A 20,662-nucleotide genomic window follows, 5' to 3' on the forward strand; every position below is an offset into this window, starting at 1 on the left:
GAGAAGGATGCATCGCAACTCCTCTACCAGTAGACAGCAGATGAAGAAAGAGGGAGGCGCGAGGTCTTCACTGGGCGGTTTAAATGAAACGGAGGAGGCGGGGGGGGGGGAACAGACAAGTTGCTGTCCTTTTGTTCTTCAGTCTAGTAGTGGAGGACGTCGCTTCACTGGCCCATGTTGGTATTATCATTGTGCTCTTCCCGGGTGAGGCAGATAGGTCACCGGCCACTGGATGGCTGCTCACGGTGACTCTTAGCAGCTCATGTTGGCTGCCAGCCGCTCACGGTAGCTTATGGGAGGGAGCCCACTGCAGCCCCACTGCAGCCCCCCTACGCCATAGCTGGCAAATCATGGCAGCCCAGCTCCAGGCTGAGCTGTGTTCACCATCTTAGCTGTACAGGGCACAGTATCATTGGCCCTCATGTGGGATCCAAACCGGGGCCCTGCTGCTCAGAGCTGGTGTCCCAAGCCAGCTCTTAACCAACACGCTACTCAGCCGGCCCTCATGTTTCTACCTGTTTCCACTGCCAAGTCGTTTGCTCATGCCTGAGTATTTTCTTCCTGTATTACGACCTCACCAGGCTACCTGGAGAAGGACCACAGATTCAAGACCACTCCAGATAGGAGGCACACTCATCCCAAATCCATCGTCCTCGTCTTCCCTGACAACTGCTGAGGACCAGGCACACTCCCTACTGGCTTTTTCCGTGCTCATCACTGGCTCAGAGAGATACTGGCACTGTTTGGTTTTCTCCCCATTGGGAAGTAAACCCCTGAGAGTGGCCCTAAGTCCCTATGGTAGCCCCAGCACTGAGAACAAGACTCAGCACCCATAAGGTGCTCAGTAATCAATTTTTGAATGATTGAAAGAACCAAATGAACAGGGATTAGAGTATCAGACAGACTATGTAATCCAAGAATCTATCAGAATTTAACAGGATGGAAAGCAACAGCCCACTGGAAAATTCACAGACCAGCCCAAGGTTTTAATCCAAATTCAAATATTTGCAGACTCTGGACGTTAGACAAGTAACTCTCTATGCTCAGTTTCATGGTGAATGGTAATAGAACTTCCCTCATAGAGTTGCCTTGAGGATGAAGTGAGAATGGAAGGCACTGAAATGAGCAAGCTCTCAATAAATGATAACTGTTATTACTATTCTTAAAGTTTTTCAGATAAAATAATAGTAAACCAATCTATATAGTGGGCTGTAACATAAATAAAATACACAAAATAATACTTTTTCTCATTTAATCTGGCATGTGTTTATCCCTCTGTATTCTCAGCCCACATAGATCATTTAAGCAGCACTTCATTAGGAATGGGAAGGCCATCCAGACAAGCACGGATGCTTTCAACCAAGCTTTCCATCATCTGTTGTCTCCCTTGATGAGTTGCACTTCCAATGTGAGGGGTCAGAGTGATGTTCTTCAATTTCAACAAAGGATGATCTCTGAAACACAGATTGAGGGAAACCATTCAGAGCTGTTTTGTCTCTTGAACTTCATATTCTGGTTTCATGTCCCCACCCTGAGATGGAGAAGATACAGGAGACCTTACGACATACTCTAAATTACACCTCGGTGTGACTACCACTCATCTAACCCTGGTATGCGGGACCCTACATTTTTAGGTGGAAAACACATACCTTAACTGCATCCAGGCCATTACTACACAATGGCACAACATGCCTGGTGGATTAAACACTGACCCACAAGACCAAAAAGGGCCTTAGGGGAGACAGGTGCTGGTCCTGGCATCACAGAACAAGCTGGATGAGTCTTTAATGAAGGCTGGCATTCCGAGGGAAAAAGATTTATTAACTAGAATTAGCAGATTAGAAGGAGTTGTTTTCCAGGAAAAAGGCAAAGATGGGAGTCAGCCTGGAAAGATAATGAGGTTTTAGTGAAGTGGGTCAGGCAGACAAAACATAGTGATGGATAATACTAGAACCCAGCACTGGGGAAACAGCTGTAACCTGACCCAACAGGGCCTCCTATTTTAATAAAGAGACCAAAGTGGCCATGTGGCAATGACCCTCCATCCTAACTACTGAGGCTCAAGGGGCACACCTTTGGGAATCTTACGGACCCCCAAACCTATGGAAATTCTCTGGGGGCACTTGTAACTTATATTAATGCACTATGACTGCCCTAACCCCCAGGACTGATCCAAGTAAGACATAGCCTGCAGTATATTGGGTTGTTGGAAAAGTGATGATGCATTTTGTCTGTTTTTCGAAGGTTATTTATTTATATAAAGAACAAAGATCAATCGAGGATATATTGCCCGTTTTGTTTGATAACCTTTACCATCTTTCAATGAGCTTCATAATTCCTCGTTCATAAAAGGACCTGTTTTTATTTGCAAAAAACGGAACAAGGTGCCGATTCACAGCCTCATCTGAATTCAACATTAGACCACGCAAGGAATTTTGAAAAGAGCAAAACATGTGGAAGTCTGACGGCACAAGGTCAGGCGAGTATGGTGGGTGTGGCAACACATCCCATCCAAGCTCCAATAATTTTTGTGATCAAACTTGTGTGTGGTCTCACGTTGTCGCAATGGAACACAACTCCTTTACAATTAACAAGCTCTGGACGTTTCTGGATGGTGGATTCATTCATAGTGTCCAATTGTCGACAGTACACATTCAAACTGATTGTTTGGTTCCTTGGTAGGAACTTGAAAAACATGACACCTTTAAAATCCCACCACACTGAGAGCATAACCTTCCTCTGATGAATGTCTGCTTTCGATGTCGTTTGAGGCGAATCATCATATCAGGACCAAGACCGTTTGCACACCACATTGTTGTAAACAATCCACTTCTCATCACCAGTTATCAATCGCTTCAAAAAAGGATCGTTTTCCTCACGTTTAATGAGCATATTGCAGATGTTTATACGCGCCGTCAAATGAACTTCTTTGAGTTCATGTGGAACCCAAATATCGAGCTTGCTTACATATTCCAGCTTCTTCAGGTGGTTGTGAATGCTTGAATGATGGATGTTCAGTGTTTCTGCAATCTCTCAGGTCATGTAATGTGGTTTTGACTCAATCAATGCCTTTATTTTGTCGTTATCAACCTCGGTGGGCCTCTTTGACAGAGGAGCGTCGTTGAGATCAAAATCACCAGCACAGAATTTTGTGAACCATCGTTGGCACTTACGTTCCTATAGAGCATTGTCACCGTAAACTGTATGCAGCTTTTCATGAGCTTGATGCGCGTTCTTTCCTTTATGGAAGTAAAACAGTAAAATACAGCAAAAATGCAGTTTGGTCTTCCATCTTCAGCTTGTGGTAAAATCTCCAAATCTCAACCAAATCACTCAATTTTTTTTAGAATGAAGCTAGAACTCTCCTCTGTAAAGTGACATAGCAATAACATAGATGTAATGACTAGTACTTCCAAAAATGAACTAGTGCCATCTGTTGCAAACATGCGTCATGACTTTTCCAACAACCCAATAGTTAGCTGGGGTAAGAACTATTCTGAATAACGCTCGCCCTCCCCATGAAAGGAGGTGCGCCTTCCTATGGAACAGCACACACTGAAAACCAGTCTCAGCAGGAGGCTGTGAACTAAAACAGAGTCACTGGCTTCATCCCAATGAACTTGGAACCCAGAGATCATGGCATGGCCAATTGTAACAACACCTGTCCATAATAATATCTGGTGTACAGGCAAGAACCAATTCTGTTGAGAAGGCGTAGCAAATACCTCTGGAAATATTAGTGATTTGTTATGTAATAAATCTGAATTATAGCATGACCGTATTGTGATACGGGGTAATACTGGCATCGCTGGTAAACTGAACTACCTTGTGTCAGTAACTGAGTCCTATGATAATACTGATACTGATGTCAGTTATATTGGGAGATTGAGTTAAAGCTTCCTCAGAATCTGATACCGATGGAAAATGACCAGCCTGAAGAAAAGCTAGCTTTAGCTAACCAGCAGCTAATTTATAAACTAAATAGCACTGCACACGTCCAAATATCGGTAGATCAGTGGGCAAACAAACTAGAACAAAACACCAAAAAGTATGTAATGGCTTTATAGGGTGGTTTAGTTGCTGCTTTAAATGTACCTGTCCTCACTGACTGCTCCGCGTGCCAGGCAGTCCTACTGATATTCTCGCTGTAGCTGTCAAGTAAATATTATACAACAGTAAATGTAGCTGCTCGGCTACAACAGTCATTCTGCCGTAAGATGGTTCTGGTCAAGGGCCAGGACATGGCTTGTGTGATAAAGGACTGACTCAGCAGGTAGGGCCAGAGCGCGACAACCCAGCACCTGCCAAAGACAAGCTTCTGGGCGATACACTACCTGACGAGTGTCTTCTTATACGGGGGGCCTTGCGCAAAGCCAGACGGCTTATGCTAAGAATGTCACGTGTGGTGAACGCCTGCTTTTGTTGACCAGGACCCTGAGCCACTCTATCATTCTGATCTCTGGAGGGGCTGGAGACCAAGTAGCTAATGTCAGACATGGGGGCACCCCATGGTACCAAGGCTTGGGGGCGCTTCCCTGGTTAGAAATACTTCATCTGTGTTGTCAGACATCAATGCGGAAGTCGTAACTACTGCTTCTCCAGCTGCACTGAAAGAGGACAATTGCTTTCTCCCGGGCGGCAGCCTACCCACTGCCTGCCTGTGTTGAGTTGAATCTGTACCCTTTCACTGTAATAAACTGTAAGTGTGGGTGTAAAAGCTTTCCCGCACATCTTTCCAACAAAACATTAAGCTAAAAGGTGATGTTGGGGACTCCTTGCACTATTGGCAAATGAATTTTTTGTTTTTAAAATAACCTTGTAATAAAGCCTTTTGTAACACAAAGAATACTTAAGTAGTATGATTAAATAATTCCAAATTTCTTACTTAAAAATTTTTTTGCAGTAGACAGCAACAAAATGTCTGCCCCAAAAATCAAGATGAAAACTCAAATACGTCTGATAAATATAGAGATAAGAAATTAATATAGTTATCTAAAGATTAAGCTATTCATAAAATAATTGCTAAATCTCTCTGCCACAAAAATGAGTTGACCTGGGATATTGGGAGTACACCACCTGCACCACCTATTAGGATAAACTCAACTTTGGGCTATAAGCCTGGTATTGGCCCTGTGACTTGTTAGCAAATCTAATGCAAAGCTCATTTTAGCAGACTAGACAGCAGGGGTAATTATATGACTCCTAGGTTTCTAAGTGGAAAACTGTCTAAAATGTTCATGATTCTTAATTTGTATTGAAATTATTTCTTGTTCTACATTAGTGGTTCTTTAATATTTGGTCACAGAGCATCTTTACACTCTTAAAACTTGAAAACCCAAAAGAACATTTGTATATGTGGGTTATATCTATCAGCATTTACTGTATTAGTAATTAAAACTGAAAAAAATTAATACTACAGAGGCACACATTTCTTTAGCTATTAAGAATCATCGTATGTCATTTGTCTCTAGAAAACTCCATTGTACCCTTGATAAAACATGAGTGGAAAGGTAAATCACATCTTCCAGTATTATGAAAATAGCTTGGACTTCACAGATCCCCTGAAATGGTCTCCAGACCATCTTCTAAGAAACTCTGTTCTAAATAAATTATTTTTCTCAGAAATGTCTGTAAGTTCTATGGTCAATCTTGATAAATTTAGATATTAAATTTGGTTATAATATTATTCAACTGGCTGTAATTTGTTTACTGGATAGAAATCAAAGATGGAGGAATGAAAGCTGGAACAGCTAGTTTAAAGGATGAGAGCATCAAGATTCAAAATAAACGCCAGAATCAAAGCTCTAGCTCTAACAGCCTGATCTTTGGGTCAAAGCACAGAAGCAAATGAAATTAATAGAAATAAATGTAAAATTCCACACATACACTTAAAAAACCATTGAGGGAATAACAATTTCAGTTTTAGCTGACGAAAAGCTTCATGATCTAAGGGTGCCACGAGGTCTCTGAAACCATGTGCTGCCAGTGCAGACTCTGGGTGACTTTTCTGCAGTGGCCAGGCCACAACCCAAATACTGTGTTCAGTTCCTGGGAGGACCATAAAACTAAAGAGCTAGAAGATAATTCCCATGACAAGGTGTCTGGAAATGCCATTATTTAGGCTACATTTGAAGGACCCGAAGGTATTTAGCCTCAGAAAAAAGACTAAGATGAGACAGGAATTGTCCTAGAATGCGTAGCAGTTAGCAAAAGGGAAGAAAACCAAAGTCAGCCTCCAGGCTCCAGAGCAGACCAGGGTCAGTGGGAGGAGTGCTATTTGGTGCCCTGCTGAGCCCAGTCCCTGGAGGTGTCAGCAGAGGCTCGCCTGCCCATCCCAGGCCAAGACCCTGCAGTCCTGGCCAAGCGCGGGCTGTCTGAGGGCTATCCCCACCCCGGGGCTGTGGGCTCTGTGGCTCGGTCACCTGGGCAGGGGCTCCGGGTATGTCACGTCCAGTGCTGCCGCCTTGATGATCTCGGTCTGAAGCGCTTCCAGCAGTGCATCCTGATCCACTAGCAGACCTGAGGCAATGACACAAGGCCTCTGCGGTCACCACAGTGAGGAGGACACCAGGAAGACCTTGGACACATCAGCTTCTACTGCAACCCGTGTGGGGCCGTCAAAGGCCTGACATGGTAGCCTGAGCGACTCAGGCAGGCACAGCGCATGGTGACTGGCAGTCAGCGCCCACTGAGACCGTGCGGCTCCAACAGAGACAGCTCACCCATCATGCACACGCTGCATGTTACACACATCACACGTTACACATCACACATACATCACATACATTACACATGTCACACACACATTACACACGTTAAGAGTGCACGCTCCCTACCAGCCATTTCAAACACACATAGTGGGCAGAGGCAGGAGGGAGCCCTGTCCTCCTGTCCAGGAGCCCCACCTGCCGGGAGCCCTGCACCTCCTCCCCTCTCCTGGGCTGTCTGTGTTTCCAGAATCTACTACGTTCCCCGGTCGCATCACCTGAAGCACATAATGCACTTGTGCTTCTTGCTTGGTTAGAGGGTCTGAATTTTCAGACAACTTTCACACATTAGTTTGGCCCTGTGATGTTTCACAGAGGAGAGACATGGGTGGCCGCTGGCAGCACCAGGTCTCAAGCCCTGTGGCCCCCAACCCCGAGAAGGCTTGGCCTGGATGTTTGGCATCAACACTGACCCTTATGTGTGCGGACACTCACCGCTGTCCAGGGGACTCTGTCTCTTCTTTATAAATGCCACACCAGCACCCCTCCCCAAATATTCGGTTATACCACCTCCTGTGTGTAAATACATACCATACTACCTAAACGTGAAAGCCACACTAACACTGGCTATTCTTTAAAGTGAAGGCTCAGAAAATTTGTCCCCATAAATTTTGCTTAATTACACACCTCTACCCTGAGTACATGCCCAAACCTGGATTCCAAAACCCCCACATTGCAGCATTCTCATTCTTTTTGCTACTAATCTGAAGTCCAAAAGATGTGAAGAGAAAAATCAGAAATATTTCTAAATAGAAAGTAAAATCCCTTTAACTCCAGCCCCCCACACCCCCATTCTAGTCTAAGCGGAGTTTTCAGCCCCTCGGGGGAAAAGGTCCACGGCAAACACCGGGACATGGCGGGGTCGTCCTGCACGGTTCTCCAGCCACCCGGCCATGTCCACGAGCGGAGCAGGTACCTCTGCCAATGTTGATGAGCATGGCGGTGGGCTTCATCAGCCTCAGCTCCCTCCTCCCAATCAGGCCACGGGTCTGGGGCGTCAGGCTCAAGGCCAACATCACAAAGTCAGATTGCTGAAGCAGATCATCCAGCCTCTCACAGTAGGTGGCCCCAACGACTTCCTCCTCCTCCAACTTCCTGTGAAGGGAACAGGGAAGGAAGATCGTGTTCTCTAGTCAGAAATGTATCAATCAAGTCGCCCCAGGAAGGAGTTTCTGAGGGGAGCCAGGGCCTCGGTCTCTCCCCGATGTGGGTCCAGGACTCGGCCATGGGGCCCCGTGGGCACTTCTGGGTTGCCCAGCAAGCCCTCAGCATCTGCAGGATTTCACACGGGACCCACAGCACCTTGCGTTGGGTGCTTCCTCTCTCTCATCCTTGAACCCGAGTCTGGTACAAGCCTGATTGAGCATCAGACATGTCAGAGCATTACAGGATGTGGGAAACACATCAAAGTTTCCAGAAAAAAATAAAATAAAATAAACAGGAGAGGGCCTGGGAGTGGTCTGTTAAACAGAAAGCGAGGATCCAAGGATCCGGTTCAAGTCCAATCTGAGCGCCTGCTTCCAAGCTCCAGGGGGCCACCGCCACCGCCACCGCCACATAAACACGAAACCCAGAATTATAGGAACTCTCCCCTAACACGGGCCTTTGCCGGGACTGCCTGGAAGGAAGATGAACGCCCTGCCCACACCCCACACCTTGTCCTGGAAGGGCCCGGCTTCCACGTTTGCCCCTCGTCACACTGAAGTCGTGACAGCTGTCTAAGCCTATCCACTGTCCACTGTGCAAATGCAGTGGCTGAGAAAGGGCACGATTCTGATGTGGCATTTCCCAGCTCACCACCAGCCACAGCTCCAGTCCACGTGCAGTGGGAAGCCACTGACCGGCGGTGCCCAGTGCCGGATCTGCAGAGGGGGCTGAAGGGCAAGAGCAGACAGGCGGCTCCTTAGGCGTATGTGTGTGGATAAAGTGAGAGAACAGGCAGGTCTGAGGGTTGTTTTGGACGGGGAGTCAGTAGGACTGTGTGTTGGGCTGAACTGCATATGAAAGGAAATGGGTTTCAGACTGAATAAGGGATTGGATGAGTGTATATCTCAGAACTAAGGAACCAGTCAAATCACTCAGTGGGTATGGACAGCATCTCCCATGATCAAAAAGTCACTTAAGAAATTAAAGAACAATTATAGGCGAATTAAAATCTTTCTGGTGAAACTTTTTCAGTGGAAACAAGTCACAGCCACGTTTCTAGGTAACCATAGAAATACCATGGTCCCTTTCTGAACCATAAGCCCTACTTTCTAGAGACAGAGCAGGGGAGTCTTAAGAAGCATGGAGGGAGCATGTCCAGCCCCACCGAAGGCACTGATGGTGTCAGTGCCACCCCGTTACCTCCAAGCCCACTTCCCGAGTCCTACCTGCGCTTCCTGTTGTGGTACAGGATCTTCATTTCGAATGCCCTGGCCCTCTGAGCGACCTTGTAGCCGATCCTGCCCATGCCCACAATGCCCAGGGTGGCCCCCGTCACCTCCTGGCCCATCCAGTTTATGGAAAAGTTCTCTGTATCTGGTGAGATGGCCAACTGGTGACCTAAGATACACAATGTGACAGTGGTGAGTGGAGATGGCACCACACAGAAAGCCCACAGCCCTTTCTGGGACTGCCTGACAAGGTGGCGAGGGTAGAGGATGCTGGTGGCAGACCACGGCTCTCACACATTTCATTCTGACAATAAACAGGTTTCTGCAAAGGAAAAAGGCAGCGTCCTCATGACAGAACCAGCACCTCCTGGCAGGATGCTTGAAAATAGCAACTCCTTTCACATTGAGGAGGAAGTTCTGATTAAAATGTGTTGGTTTTGGGGGCTTGTGTCATGTGAGCGACTGTGTGTCTGTGTGTGACCGTGTGTGACTGTGTGTATGACTGTATGACCATGTGTGAAACTGTGTATGATTGTGTGTATATGTGTAGCTGTGTGTGTGTGACTGCATGTGTATGCGTATGTGTGTGTGTGTTTGACTGCATGTGTGGGTGACTATGTGCGGGAACCAGCACACACAGAAACAGTAAGAGCCTGGTTCTTGCTTCTCTTTCCTCAGCCTCTTCACACCCAAGCTCCACCAGGATGGGCAAGTGCTGACTTGCTACACTGTCTTTCCTGGGGACACTCCCACAGATGTCCAGTGTGTGGGCAGGTGGGACTCCGCCTACTCACTTGCAGGCCTTCACCCCAGGGCAGCAGGCTGACGAACGGCCAATGAAAGGCCCACGGGCACCTTCGCAGTGACACTGCAATGATGTCACCGCACACACTTCCCACCTGCTCAGTAAGCGAGTGGCATATGGTGGTGGAGAAAACGGCCACCATCAGACAGACTGCTGGGCTTGATCACTAGGCACACTGCAAGGGAGCAAGAGGGGCTCCATTCCCGAGTGCTGGGCACGCTGGGCGGAAATCAGGGCCAGAAGGACTTGAAGTTTGAAGGGGACGTTATTCTGTCACGTGCGTTGTTAAATGTCTCCCATCCGACCTCTGGAAAACCAGTATCTCAACGCCACTTACCTTCCAGTACTCTACGGGCTGCCGCCAGTAGTAAGGCCATCCCCATGTCGGCCGTGGGGCCAGTCACAGCGCATGGTGTGTTGGCCACCTTCACGCCAAAGCTGGCGAGGAGCTTCAGGTCCAGGTGGTCCAGACCGGCCCCTCCACTGGCAACAATCTTCAGGGCGGGCAGGCCCTGCAGAAGCTCCCGGTCAATAGCGGGCTTTCCACCCCAGATATACACAGCGTGGATCTTTGGACCCAGCTGGGTTTTATTTCCCATGAATTCTTGCACGGTAATGAGCCTGAAGTGTTTTTGCAGGTCTCCAACATGCCCTTCAAACACCGCAGTTGGGCCTTCAAGTGCAGACACAAGGACCCCTGGCAGGTCCTGCCCTCCCATGGCCTGTGGAAAGACAAACGTGACCTCTGTGGGCAAAACCGTCTTTAAGGGAACCACCTGTGTGCTCTTCTGCTGCTCCTAAGATTTTCTCAATTACAAGACTGAAATGCATTTTATGTCCTGGGTAAATTCCTAGAAAACCTGAAAGACAACAGACCCAGAGCTCTGAAGGTAGCAATGTCCCATCATGCCCTTTCCTCCCTGCCTCACAGCTGTGGTGGCAGCCTCTGAGCTGCCTCCAGTGACGCCCTCCTGGTAACTACGCCATCATGGTGTGACCCCAACTCTGGAGCGTGCTTCTAGCTAAGAGAACAGGGCAGAAGCAATGGGAGGTCACTGTTACCCCCTCTCTCCCTCCTCTCCCATCCCCTCCCCTCATGCTGCGAGGCAGCCTGTACAAAGGCCCTGAAATCTTCAGAGTCCCACCAACCACCAGGCGAGCCTCAGATGACTGCAGCCCAGGTCAGCATCTGATTCAAGTTTCATGAGAGACCCTGAGCCACCTAAGCTACTCGGATTTCTGACCTGAACACCTGGGAGATAACAGATGTTTGTTTTTTTTCATCCACTAAAATTCAGGATAAGTTATTAAGTATGCAGCAATAAATAACTAATAATATTGATTGTGGACAAAAAAAGGTTTTCTATGGAAAGTAACCTCATAGGGTGATCTGACCATAAATTCCAGACTAGGTGAGTCATGGTGGGCAGTAGCGTTTTTAGTAAAAGGTTACCTTGGCTTGAAGCAGCTCTAGGCTCACACACCTTTGAGCCGCCAGATTAATCCTATTTTTCAGACCCCTGAAGTGTGACCACCCTGAAGAGAACACAAGGTTTTGTCAGCTGTCCTGTAATCCATCCCCACCTGCTTTCACCCACCTTCATTTAAACTTCCTCAGGTTCCCTCTTTGGTTACAAATGCAAAATCAAAGCTGCAAACTCATTCAGGAAGCATTTGAGATCTTGCCTCCCAGCAACTGTTGTCAGTTATGGATCAAATAAACTTATAAAAATTCTCTACAGGTTTGGAAGTTCTTACGTTAACATGACCATTTTCTACTGTGAAAATAAAAGATATTTGTTATCATCTGCCAAATGAATTAAATAAGGTTTTATGTTCCTTGTTACTAATTAAAAATAAGATATCTTAAACATTTTATAGCTTTCCTCCAAAAATACAACCTGTTGTGTTTCAAGAACTGAGGCTAATTAATGTATTTTATCTTTGAGTCATGAACTTAGTTAAAAATGTTTAAAATTGGGGCTGGCTGAGTGGCTCAGTTGGTTAAGAGCTCGCTCAAGAGTTTGAGCTCTGAGCAACAGTGGTTCGAGTCAGCCCGAGCTGAGCAGCCGTGAGCTGCCAACAGGTGGCGGGATGGCTCAGCTAAAAAAAAAAAATGTTTAAAATTGGTTTAAAGCTCAGAGCATAATTGGTTAACATCTTTTTGAACTTTGAGCACAAGATTAAAAGAGTTTATTCAAGATAAGATTTCAGTTGATAAAGCACAGAAGCTTCACCTTTGGCTTCCCACTGACCTTGGTTGGAGGGCAATGCATGCACGCAGCACACTAGGGCTTCAGATTCCCAGGTGACTCTGTGACTCCACCACGGGCTGCATGTGCTGAGAGGGAGCCCTGGGCAGAGGCAGGGCTCCCGCCCTTTTCCATCTCTTTCTCTCGCTCTGTAATTCCTTTCACAAGCATAGAATCTGACCACCTCCAGGAGTCCAGCAAAGGAACTCTAGATATTGGCTGCTGGCACCCAGCCCTGTGCTCCGAGGGGCGGGTGGCTGTGAAAGGCTCGGACACCTGCTCTGGCACAAGCCCTGTGGCTGGCCAGCGGTCTCCCAGCTCTCCTTACTTCTTGGTGCAAGTGGAGTCACAGGAAGTGTGTTATAGTTGCACCCAAAGATCCCATTTCCTTCTTCTCCCCTAATTTCTGTATAAAGTGAGCTAAGTAATGTGCCTCTGGGATGGGTCCTTGGGTGGGCAGTACCAACATGATGGGTTGGCTGGAAACACTCTGGCAAGGAAGGAGCATGCAATGCAGCGGGTACTGTCAGTCACCTGCATTTGGTCCAAGTCAAAAGATAAACCCACATGTGAAATCTGGAAAAAATCAGATTTTACAGCTTTGTTTTTGGCTAACAGAGTTATAAATCAGACATACATTTTCTAACTGCTGTGTGCTTTCTCCCCATGACGTTCAATTTGAACTGCTAAAATAGATTAAAAATTTGTACTTTCTTCTTGCAAAATGACTGCTTAATTGTTTTTTTTTTTAAAGATTTTTAATTGGGGAATTGGAGGAGGGGAACAGACAAGTTGCTGTCCTTTTGTTCTTCAGTCTAGTTGTGGAGGACGTTGCTTCACTGGCCCAAGTTGGCACCATCATTGCGCTCTTCCCGGGCGAGGCAGATCAGTCTCCGGCTTCTGGACGGCTGCTCACAGTGGCTGCTGGCCGCTCACGCTGGCTGCTGGCTACACATGGTAGCCCATGGCAACCCACTGCCACTGGGGCTGCAGCCTACACCGTCGCCAGCGACTCATGGCAGCCCAGCTCCAGGTTGAGCTGTTGTTCAGCATCTTAGCTGTAGAGGGCAGTGTCACTGGCCCTCATATGTGGGATCCGATTTGGGGACTTCTGGCGTCCCAAGCCAGCTCTTAACCAATGCGCCACTCGGCCGGCTCCTAATTTTTTTTTTAATTACCATTTTGAAATTGCCTTCAGCAGATCCAAGGCTCTACACTCAGGATTTCCTTCTTTTAAAGCCCCTATAACATTGAGGCCCATAAAGAAAAATAAAGAAAAACTTCCACCAGCTTGCTTCAAAGGAAAGTATGATTGACGTTTACACAACAGTCATGTAGGGCGGGCAGGGAGCAAGGTGTGCAGACTCACTGGTTCTGTGAAGGCTGTGCTGGACCGAAGGGGAGGAGGGGCAACGGACACTTAAGGACAGACACAACTTCTTCAATTTGCAGAAAGGGCAGGGCAGTAAAGAATGTATTTTTAATTTAAAAAGCAAAAATGGGAAACAAAAACCAAATGCAACAATAAAAGTATGCTTTAGTTTTGGGGACAGAGAGAAGAGACACAACAAAGATGGGGTGAGGGCAGGGAAGAAGACAAACAGAAGAGGACAAAGCAGGAGTGAGGGCTCAGGCCAACTTCTCTGCTTGGCTGTGCTTCTCTCTGAAACTCACTTTCCTCCAGTGTAAAGTGAGGGTAACCGACAGCCCTGCACAGCGGCCCTGCAAGTGAGAGGTGAGAAAGAGAAATATAATGGAGTCACTGTGGTGAAGCTGCTACATTACTAACTTCAAGTGGCCTGAGGCATAAGGAAACGATTTATCCTGCTAACTGATTCTGGCAACCTAAATGTTGGAACTTCCTGGGCCTGCGTCCATACCTGGACGCACATCAGTGTATTGTGTGTGAATCCCTTCAGTTAGTCATCTGAGGACCTCAGGAAGAAAATGTCCCATTGTCTAGACCACCGGACATCTGATGAATATCATGTTGGACTGATCTAGGGGCTCAGAAGGCAGAACTGAGTCTTCTCAAGAATGTACTTTTGACTAAAATGCTCAGACTTTTCTTTCTCCTTTGGAAAACTCTGGGTATTGCTGGTTTGCAAGCCCTAAGACACTTGACTAAATCTTTGTTGTTTATCTCTAGCCAAAGTCTCCTGACTCCTTTTGAGTATGTCCAACAGAGATAACATGCAGAGCCTGGAGAGCCAACTACTTATAAGCTTTCAGTGCATGCAAGTAACTAATGTTTAAATCTGAACAATTTAGATATTTACCCATCCCTAAAAATGAACAAGGGCTGGCCGAATGGCACGCTGGTTAGGAGTTGGCTTGGGACACCAGCTCTGAGCAGCAGGGCCCCGGTTTGGATCCCACATGAGGGCCAGTGACGCCGTGCCATGTACAGCTAAGATGGTGAACAACAGCTTGACCTGGAGCTGGGCTGCGTGAGTCACCGGCAATGGCATAGGCTGGCTGGAAGCGGGCATGAGCTTTCGTGAGCTGCCAGGAGCCACTGTGAGCAGCCGTCCAATGCCGGCAAGCGACTGCCTCACCCGGGAGGAGCACAATGATAATACCAACATGAGCCAGTGAAGCAACGTCCTCCACAACTAGACTGAAGAACAAAAGGACAGCAACTTGTCTGTTCCCCTTCCCAGATTTGCCAACGCTGTTTCCCTCCCCAAATTCCCCAATAAAAAAATCTTAAAAAAAAAAAAAGAACAAAATTACATCAAAAAGGGAGACTGGATTCATAAAACACAGTAAAATTTCTTAAAATCCCATTCCTCACACTTCTTCCACTCTTAGTATTTGACAGGTGGGTCCAATACACTCCAAATCACCCTCATTTCCCCAGTGTGCCAAGATTTGCTTCAAACCAGCACCAGCTGGCTTGTCTTCTCCCGCCAAACCTGCCCTCTTATCCTCTCTCCAACCCCTTTCAAAGTCTATTCTCATCTCAACTACCAGTAGTTTTCTGCCCCCATCATGAGTATAAAATCAAAGTTGTTTGTTCTCTGTCTCTCAAACAGACTCCTGGCCCAGATCATACACAAGAGAGACTCAGAAAACAGGCTGAACAGCGTGAGCGGCCAGCAGCCGCAGTGAGCGGCCGTCCAGAAGCCGGTGACTGATCTGCCTCAACCGGGAAGAGCGCAATGATGGTGCCAACTTGGGCCAGTGAAGCAACGTCCTCCACAACTAGACTGAAGAACAAAAGGACAGCAACTTGTCTGTTCCCCTTCCCCCAATTCCCCAGCACTGTTCCCATTTCCTAATTCCCCAATTTTAAAAAAATCTAAAAAAAAAAAAAAGAAAGAAAACAGGCTGAAGCCCTCTGCTTTCTCATCATCCTTAGCATGATATTCTGGATTTAATGGAAAATTATCTGATTAATACATGACTAGATAAAGGGGCCTAAAAGATTCAGCTATGCCAAAGGGTTTACAGGTTCTTTGACGATATTTTTGCTAGTTAGGGATTATTGAAAACTGCGCTGTTTGAACCTTTTATGCGATGTTTCTTTGGTCAACAGGTGTTGCCACGCAGCTGTCCAGCTGTTTGTCCCCCCGCACTCACCCCTAAACTCACCCTTTTGAGGACACTGCTCACACACCTTGCGTCTCCCTGTTTGGCCCCCAAAGAGACTGGAGGTCTTCTACCTCTGTTGCTACATTCCTTCTGGCAACCTGCTTGGGAAGCGACCTGATGATGTGATAGTATCTGTCCCCAGCATAATAATCTTCTCTCCCTGGGGTCATAAGTGTATGGGTGTGTGAAGGCAGAGCATTTGTCTGGTCATGCGGGTGGACTTTTGGTAATAGCATCTTGCAGGCATAGGTAATCCGGAATGAGCAAGTTCTCAGAAATGAGACTCACAGACTGTGGAGAGAACAATGCTACTTCCGGGTATGTGGAGAAATAAAAGTTGTGTGTTGGCACGATTCGGGGCTCTTAGTCCTCTGAGGCTGGAGACCCTTGGACCCGCTGTCCTTGAACTCTTGGCTGCTGTTTCTTTTCTTTCTTAACCCTTCGCCGCCCCTTCTAGTTCTCTCACTGCCCTTGTCGTGCGGGACACGACAAATGGGTATCAACAAGCCAAATATAATTAATTTAAAATCAATGCTACCCACAATGTGTCTCAGAAAAACAGGTGCTACACTCCTAAAAAACTAGATTCCTGTAAGGGAGTAAACTATAAGCTAAAGTCTGATGTGGGTACCTGAATTTTACCCATTTAAAGCTTAACCTGCCATTGTGGACAGCTTGGAAAAATAATAAATACCTGTACAAATTGACCTTTAAATTCTAGCAGAGTCCCTGAAGCCACCTTAAACCACTTTCAAACTAGGCTGGTATAAATAATAACAACGTTGGGTTTTCCCTGCTAAATCCTTTAGACTCTTGAAACGCGGGTCCTGACTCACCTATCCCAGGTGAGGTCTGGGGTCATAGCCACGCCCACGCGGCGTAGCTCTGTCCAGTCTCCGACCCACACCACGACATCCTAGGGGCACACTTACCTTTTAAAAGAACCCCAGATTTGAGGGACGCTCTTGTAGAACCCAGCCTCCCGCGCAAGTCGCTGACAGTGAATGCCAGAGGTCCGAGGGCACAGCGATCTCCTGCCCACCTGCCCAGGCCCCGCCCCACCACGCCCAGGCCCCGCCCCGACCCGCAGGCCCCGCCCCCTCCGCGGACCTCCGTTCGCTCCCCTCGCCGCAGGCCCCGTCCGCCGCCCGAGCCCGCGCCCCAGCGCCGGTGCCACGCCGCGCTCCGTCCCGCCTCTCCCGGGCCGGCAGGCTCTGACCGCAGCCTAGGTCCACCCTTTTCCCCGCCCCTCAGACCTGGCCGCACCCCCTACCTCAGTTTCCTGCTGGAGGGCAGCGGCGTGGTGGCGGGGCGCACCGGAAGTGCACTTGCGTGCCTGTGGCGCTTGACTGAAGCGGTGATCCGGTCAGGACTTGGGATGGGGTCCCCTCCAGTCAGGTTGGGGATGCCCCTGGCCCAGAATCGGGGCCCGGGCCGTGGGTGTGTGGGGCCTGCGTGGTGGGGAAAGTGGCCGGGCTCGGTTTCAGCGTGGCGGGAGCGAGGCGGTGGGGCTCGGGGGGTCCCCTGCAGGCGGGGTCGGGGCTGCACACCTCAGGACTGGGGCCCTTGCGGGGTGTTAAGGCGCAGAGCGGGGCGCCTGCTTGCAGGGCCTCCCGTCAAACCGCTCCTCTGCTCGCCTCGGTTTAGTACCGAACTCGAAATTCGGACCGTCGGCCTGCGGGTGCAGGACCGGGCTAAGGCCTGGGTTCCCAGACTCCGGCTTTGCACCCACCCCGGGTGGGGCTGAAACTCACGAGTGGGTGTCCTCTTCCAAGGGCCTTTGGGTTGGGGGTGCCTGGGAGAGGCCCTCTGCAGCTCTGACCCGCCTCAGCGGGGACCACTCGCAGGCCAAACCCCTCAAGAAGGCCCGGGCCGGGCAGGAGGAGCCCGGCCTTCTGTCCTGGTCGCCGCTGAGCCCTGAGCAGTTGGTGCGCTCCCCGCGGACAAGGCCGCCGCCCTGCTCGAACTCGCGGCGCGCAATGTGCCGGTGGGTTTCAGTGAGAGTTGGAAGAAGCGCCTCAACGGAGAGTTCGGGAAACCGTCTTTTATAAAGCTAATAGGATTTGTTGCAGAAGAAAGGAAACATTACGCAGTTTATCCACCCCCAGATCAAGTCTTCACATGGACCCAAATGAGTGACATAAGCGACGCAAAGGTTGTCATCCTAGGACAAGATCCGTATCACGGACCCAATCAAGCTCATGGTCTCTGCTTTAGTGTTCAAAGACCTGTTCCACCCCCACCCAGCGTGGAAAACATTTATAAAGAGCTGTCTACAGACAGAGATGGTTTTGTTCATCCTGGTCACGGAGATTGGGTGGGCCAAGCAAGGTGTTCTCCTACTCAACGCTGTCCTCACAGTCCGGGCGCACCAGGCCAATTCTCATAAGGAGAACGGTTGGGAGCAGTTTACCGATGCGGTTGTGTCCTGGCTAAATTAGAACTCGAATGGCCTTGTCTTCTTGCTCTAGGGTTCTTACGCTCAGAAGAAGGGTAGTGCCATCGATAGGAAGCGCCACCACGTGCTGCAGACCGCGCATCCCTCCCCCTGTCTGCGTACAGGGGTTTATAGGTTGCAGACATTTCTCTAAAACCAACGAGCTGCTGCAGAAGTCCGGCAAGGAGCCCATCAACTGGAAGGACCTGTGACCCTGAACTGGGGCAGGATCTCCAGGCAGTTTTCTAGAAGCTGCTATTAAAGTATTTGTCAGTAACGGAAAACAAAAGAGCAGTGCAGGTCTTTAGTTGTGTGTAGGTTTACTATGATTTCAATACCACGTTTATGACTTGTTTTTAATACACGTGATCATGACAAAGACAAAAATGTTGCTGTGATGTAACAATGAAGTAAGTCGTGCTACAGCTGTTGTCTTTGATAACTGGCAGCCCCGCAGCGAGGGGCCCTTCTGGGGGCTTATCAGTAAGAACATGTGGAGAAGCCACCATAGCGGGGGGACGTTTAGACTACAAATACTGAGAGTTTGTAAGGACTATTTGAGAGTGTCAGTTTGGGCAAGGCAACTCTTCCTAACCTACCATAGCGCTGGGAGGACTACGGGTGGAGCTGGGCCCCTTGTTAACCGAAGTCATGCCTTCCTGTTAAACTTTGTGGTAACTTGGGGAGAGGGTGATGCTAATAAATAGAATAGCCATCTTGGAACCGGGGCTATATTTCTTCACGTGGGACACCGGCTGGTGCCCTGGTTGGAGGTGTGCGGTCCCACACTGCTGTGGTGGTTTTTGTTTCTTTAATGGATTTCCTGGCATTATTTGTGGCCAGTCGATAGGCATTCCTCCTGGATCATGGTGATAAACCATGGGGAAAGACAGACAACAGCCTGCCTACCAACACTGCAAGGTTGCAGAATGCAACATCAGTATACAAAAATCAATTATATTTCTACATACTAGTTGTGAATAATCTGAAGTTATTTAAAATAATTCCATAGAAAATAAAGAAGACCTACAGTAAAATAGAAAGACATCCCATAGCCATGGACTGAAAGACATAATATTGTTGAGATAGCAATATTCCCTAAATTGGAGTTACAGATTCAACATTTCCTGTCAGAATCCCAGCTGCCTTTTTTGCAGAAATTGACAAACTAATTCTACAGTTCATATGGAATGCAAAGGGTACAGAAGAGCCAAACCAATCTTGAAAAGGAATAAACTTGGAAGAGTCACTTCCTAATTTCAAGACTTACGCTGTAACTGTACATGAACTTCCTTTCTTTAGCATGCATATTGCTTTAAGCCAAGCAAGCTTTGTTTATACTGCTAGAACTGTGACTCACTTGCATTCTTTCCCCAGACCCTCCTACCTGTACATATGCTATATGTCCACTCCTTTTAATCATTAAACCCTTAGGACACTGGGTTCTGCTCAACACCAAATTCACTTAAGAATAAAGCTTCAGGCCTATCAGTCATTACCAAGATACAATTACCAAACCTCAAACTAGAATAGGGTTTCAGTCTAACAAAGATAACACCTCGGCCTCAGTTATGTTTCAGCTCCAGACTCATGAACGCAGAAAGGCCCCACAGATGGCATCTCCTGGGAACCCGACGAACGATGCCATGACTGACACCAGGACCTGCAGCCATGACCAATTGCTCCCGGTCTTAGCCCTGACCGATCAGTAGAGCCCATGACTCCCACTCCCATAGTAACCAGGATTAATGATTGCTCCCTTATATAGCTGCTAGAGGCCATGGGGGAGCCAGGTTTTTGAGAGTACTAGCTCACCTGTGTCTCTAGGCTTAGTGCCAACTCCTTAAATAAAACTTCACTTTCTTTGCTCAAACTTCTGCTGGTGTTTTCTTCTGGCTTGGATGAGCACAAGCAAGCGGACCCCTTGAGTCTGCAGAAACACTACAAAGTTACGTTAATTAAGACAGTGATACTGACATAAGACTGCATATAGAGATCAATGGAATAGAATTGACACTACAGAAATAAATCCTTACATTTAAAGTTAACTGATTCTCAACAGTTTGATGGGGAAATAACCTTTCTGATAAATGGTGTGAGACAGCTGGATATCCATATGCAAAAGAAGGAAGCTGGACACCTACCTAACAAAATACACAAAAATTAACTCAAAATGTTCACAGACCTAAATATAAGAGTTAAAAGTATAGAACTCTTAGAAGTAAACACTCATGAACTTAAATTAGTTTATGGTTTCTTAGCTATGACACTAAAAGCACAAAAAATATAAAATATAAAATATAAATTGGGTCGGCCGAGTGGCGCGATGGTTAAGAACTCGCTTGGGACGCCAGAGGGCCTCAGTTTGGATCCCACATATGATGGCCAGTGACACTGCCCTCTACAGCTAAGTTGCTGAACAGCAGCTC

The 20,662-nt window shown here is 47.7% G+C and overlaps 1 protein-coding gene and 1 pseudogene across 4 annotated transcripts in view; one reads left to right on the plus strand and one right to left on the minus strand.

Annotated features, from left to right (window-relative positions):
* Positions 1-1,238: 1,238 nt before the first annotated feature.
* The window catches only part of LOC109383184 (glyoxylate/hydroxypyruvate reductase B-like), a 20,245-nt gene continuing 821 nt past the window's right edge, over positions 1,239-20,662 (minus strand). For 2 of the 4 annotated variants that reach the window (XM_019643351.1, XM_019643350.1), the window contains exons 2-7: positions 20,049-20,174; positions 10,285-10,669; positions 9,140-9,311; positions 7,684-7,862; positions 6,423-6,519; positions 1,239-1,454 (exon numbers count right to left, since the gene is read on the minus strand). In XM_019643351.1, coding sequence (XP_019498896.1) covers positions 1,298-1,454; positions 6,423-6,519; positions 7,684-7,862; positions 9,140-9,311; positions 10,285-10,666 — 987 coding nt within the window. In that variant the 5' untranslated portion in view covers positions 10,667-10,669; positions 20,049-20,174 and the 3' untranslated portion in view covers positions 1,239-1,297. Of the gene's footprint in view, positions 1,455-6,422; positions 6,520-7,683; positions 7,863-9,139; positions 9,312-10,284; positions 10,670-12,202; positions 12,734-16,728; positions 16,841-20,048; positions 20,175-20,662 lie in introns of those variants that run through there. The other 2 variants (XM_019643349.1, XM_019643348.1) reach the window with 2 other exon arrangements.
* LOC109383175 (uracil-DNA glycosylase pseudogene) lies at positions 16,006-20,027 on the plus strand (annotated as a pseudogene).

The sequence above is a fragment of the Hipposideros armiger genome, unplaced genomic scaffold (genome assembly GCF_001890085.2).
Source record: "Hipposideros armiger isolate ML-2016 unplaced genomic scaffold, ASM189008v1 scaffold_77, whole genome shotgun sequence".
NCBI lineage: Eukaryota > Metazoa > Chordata > Mammalia > Chiroptera > Hipposideridae > Hipposideros > Hipposideros armiger.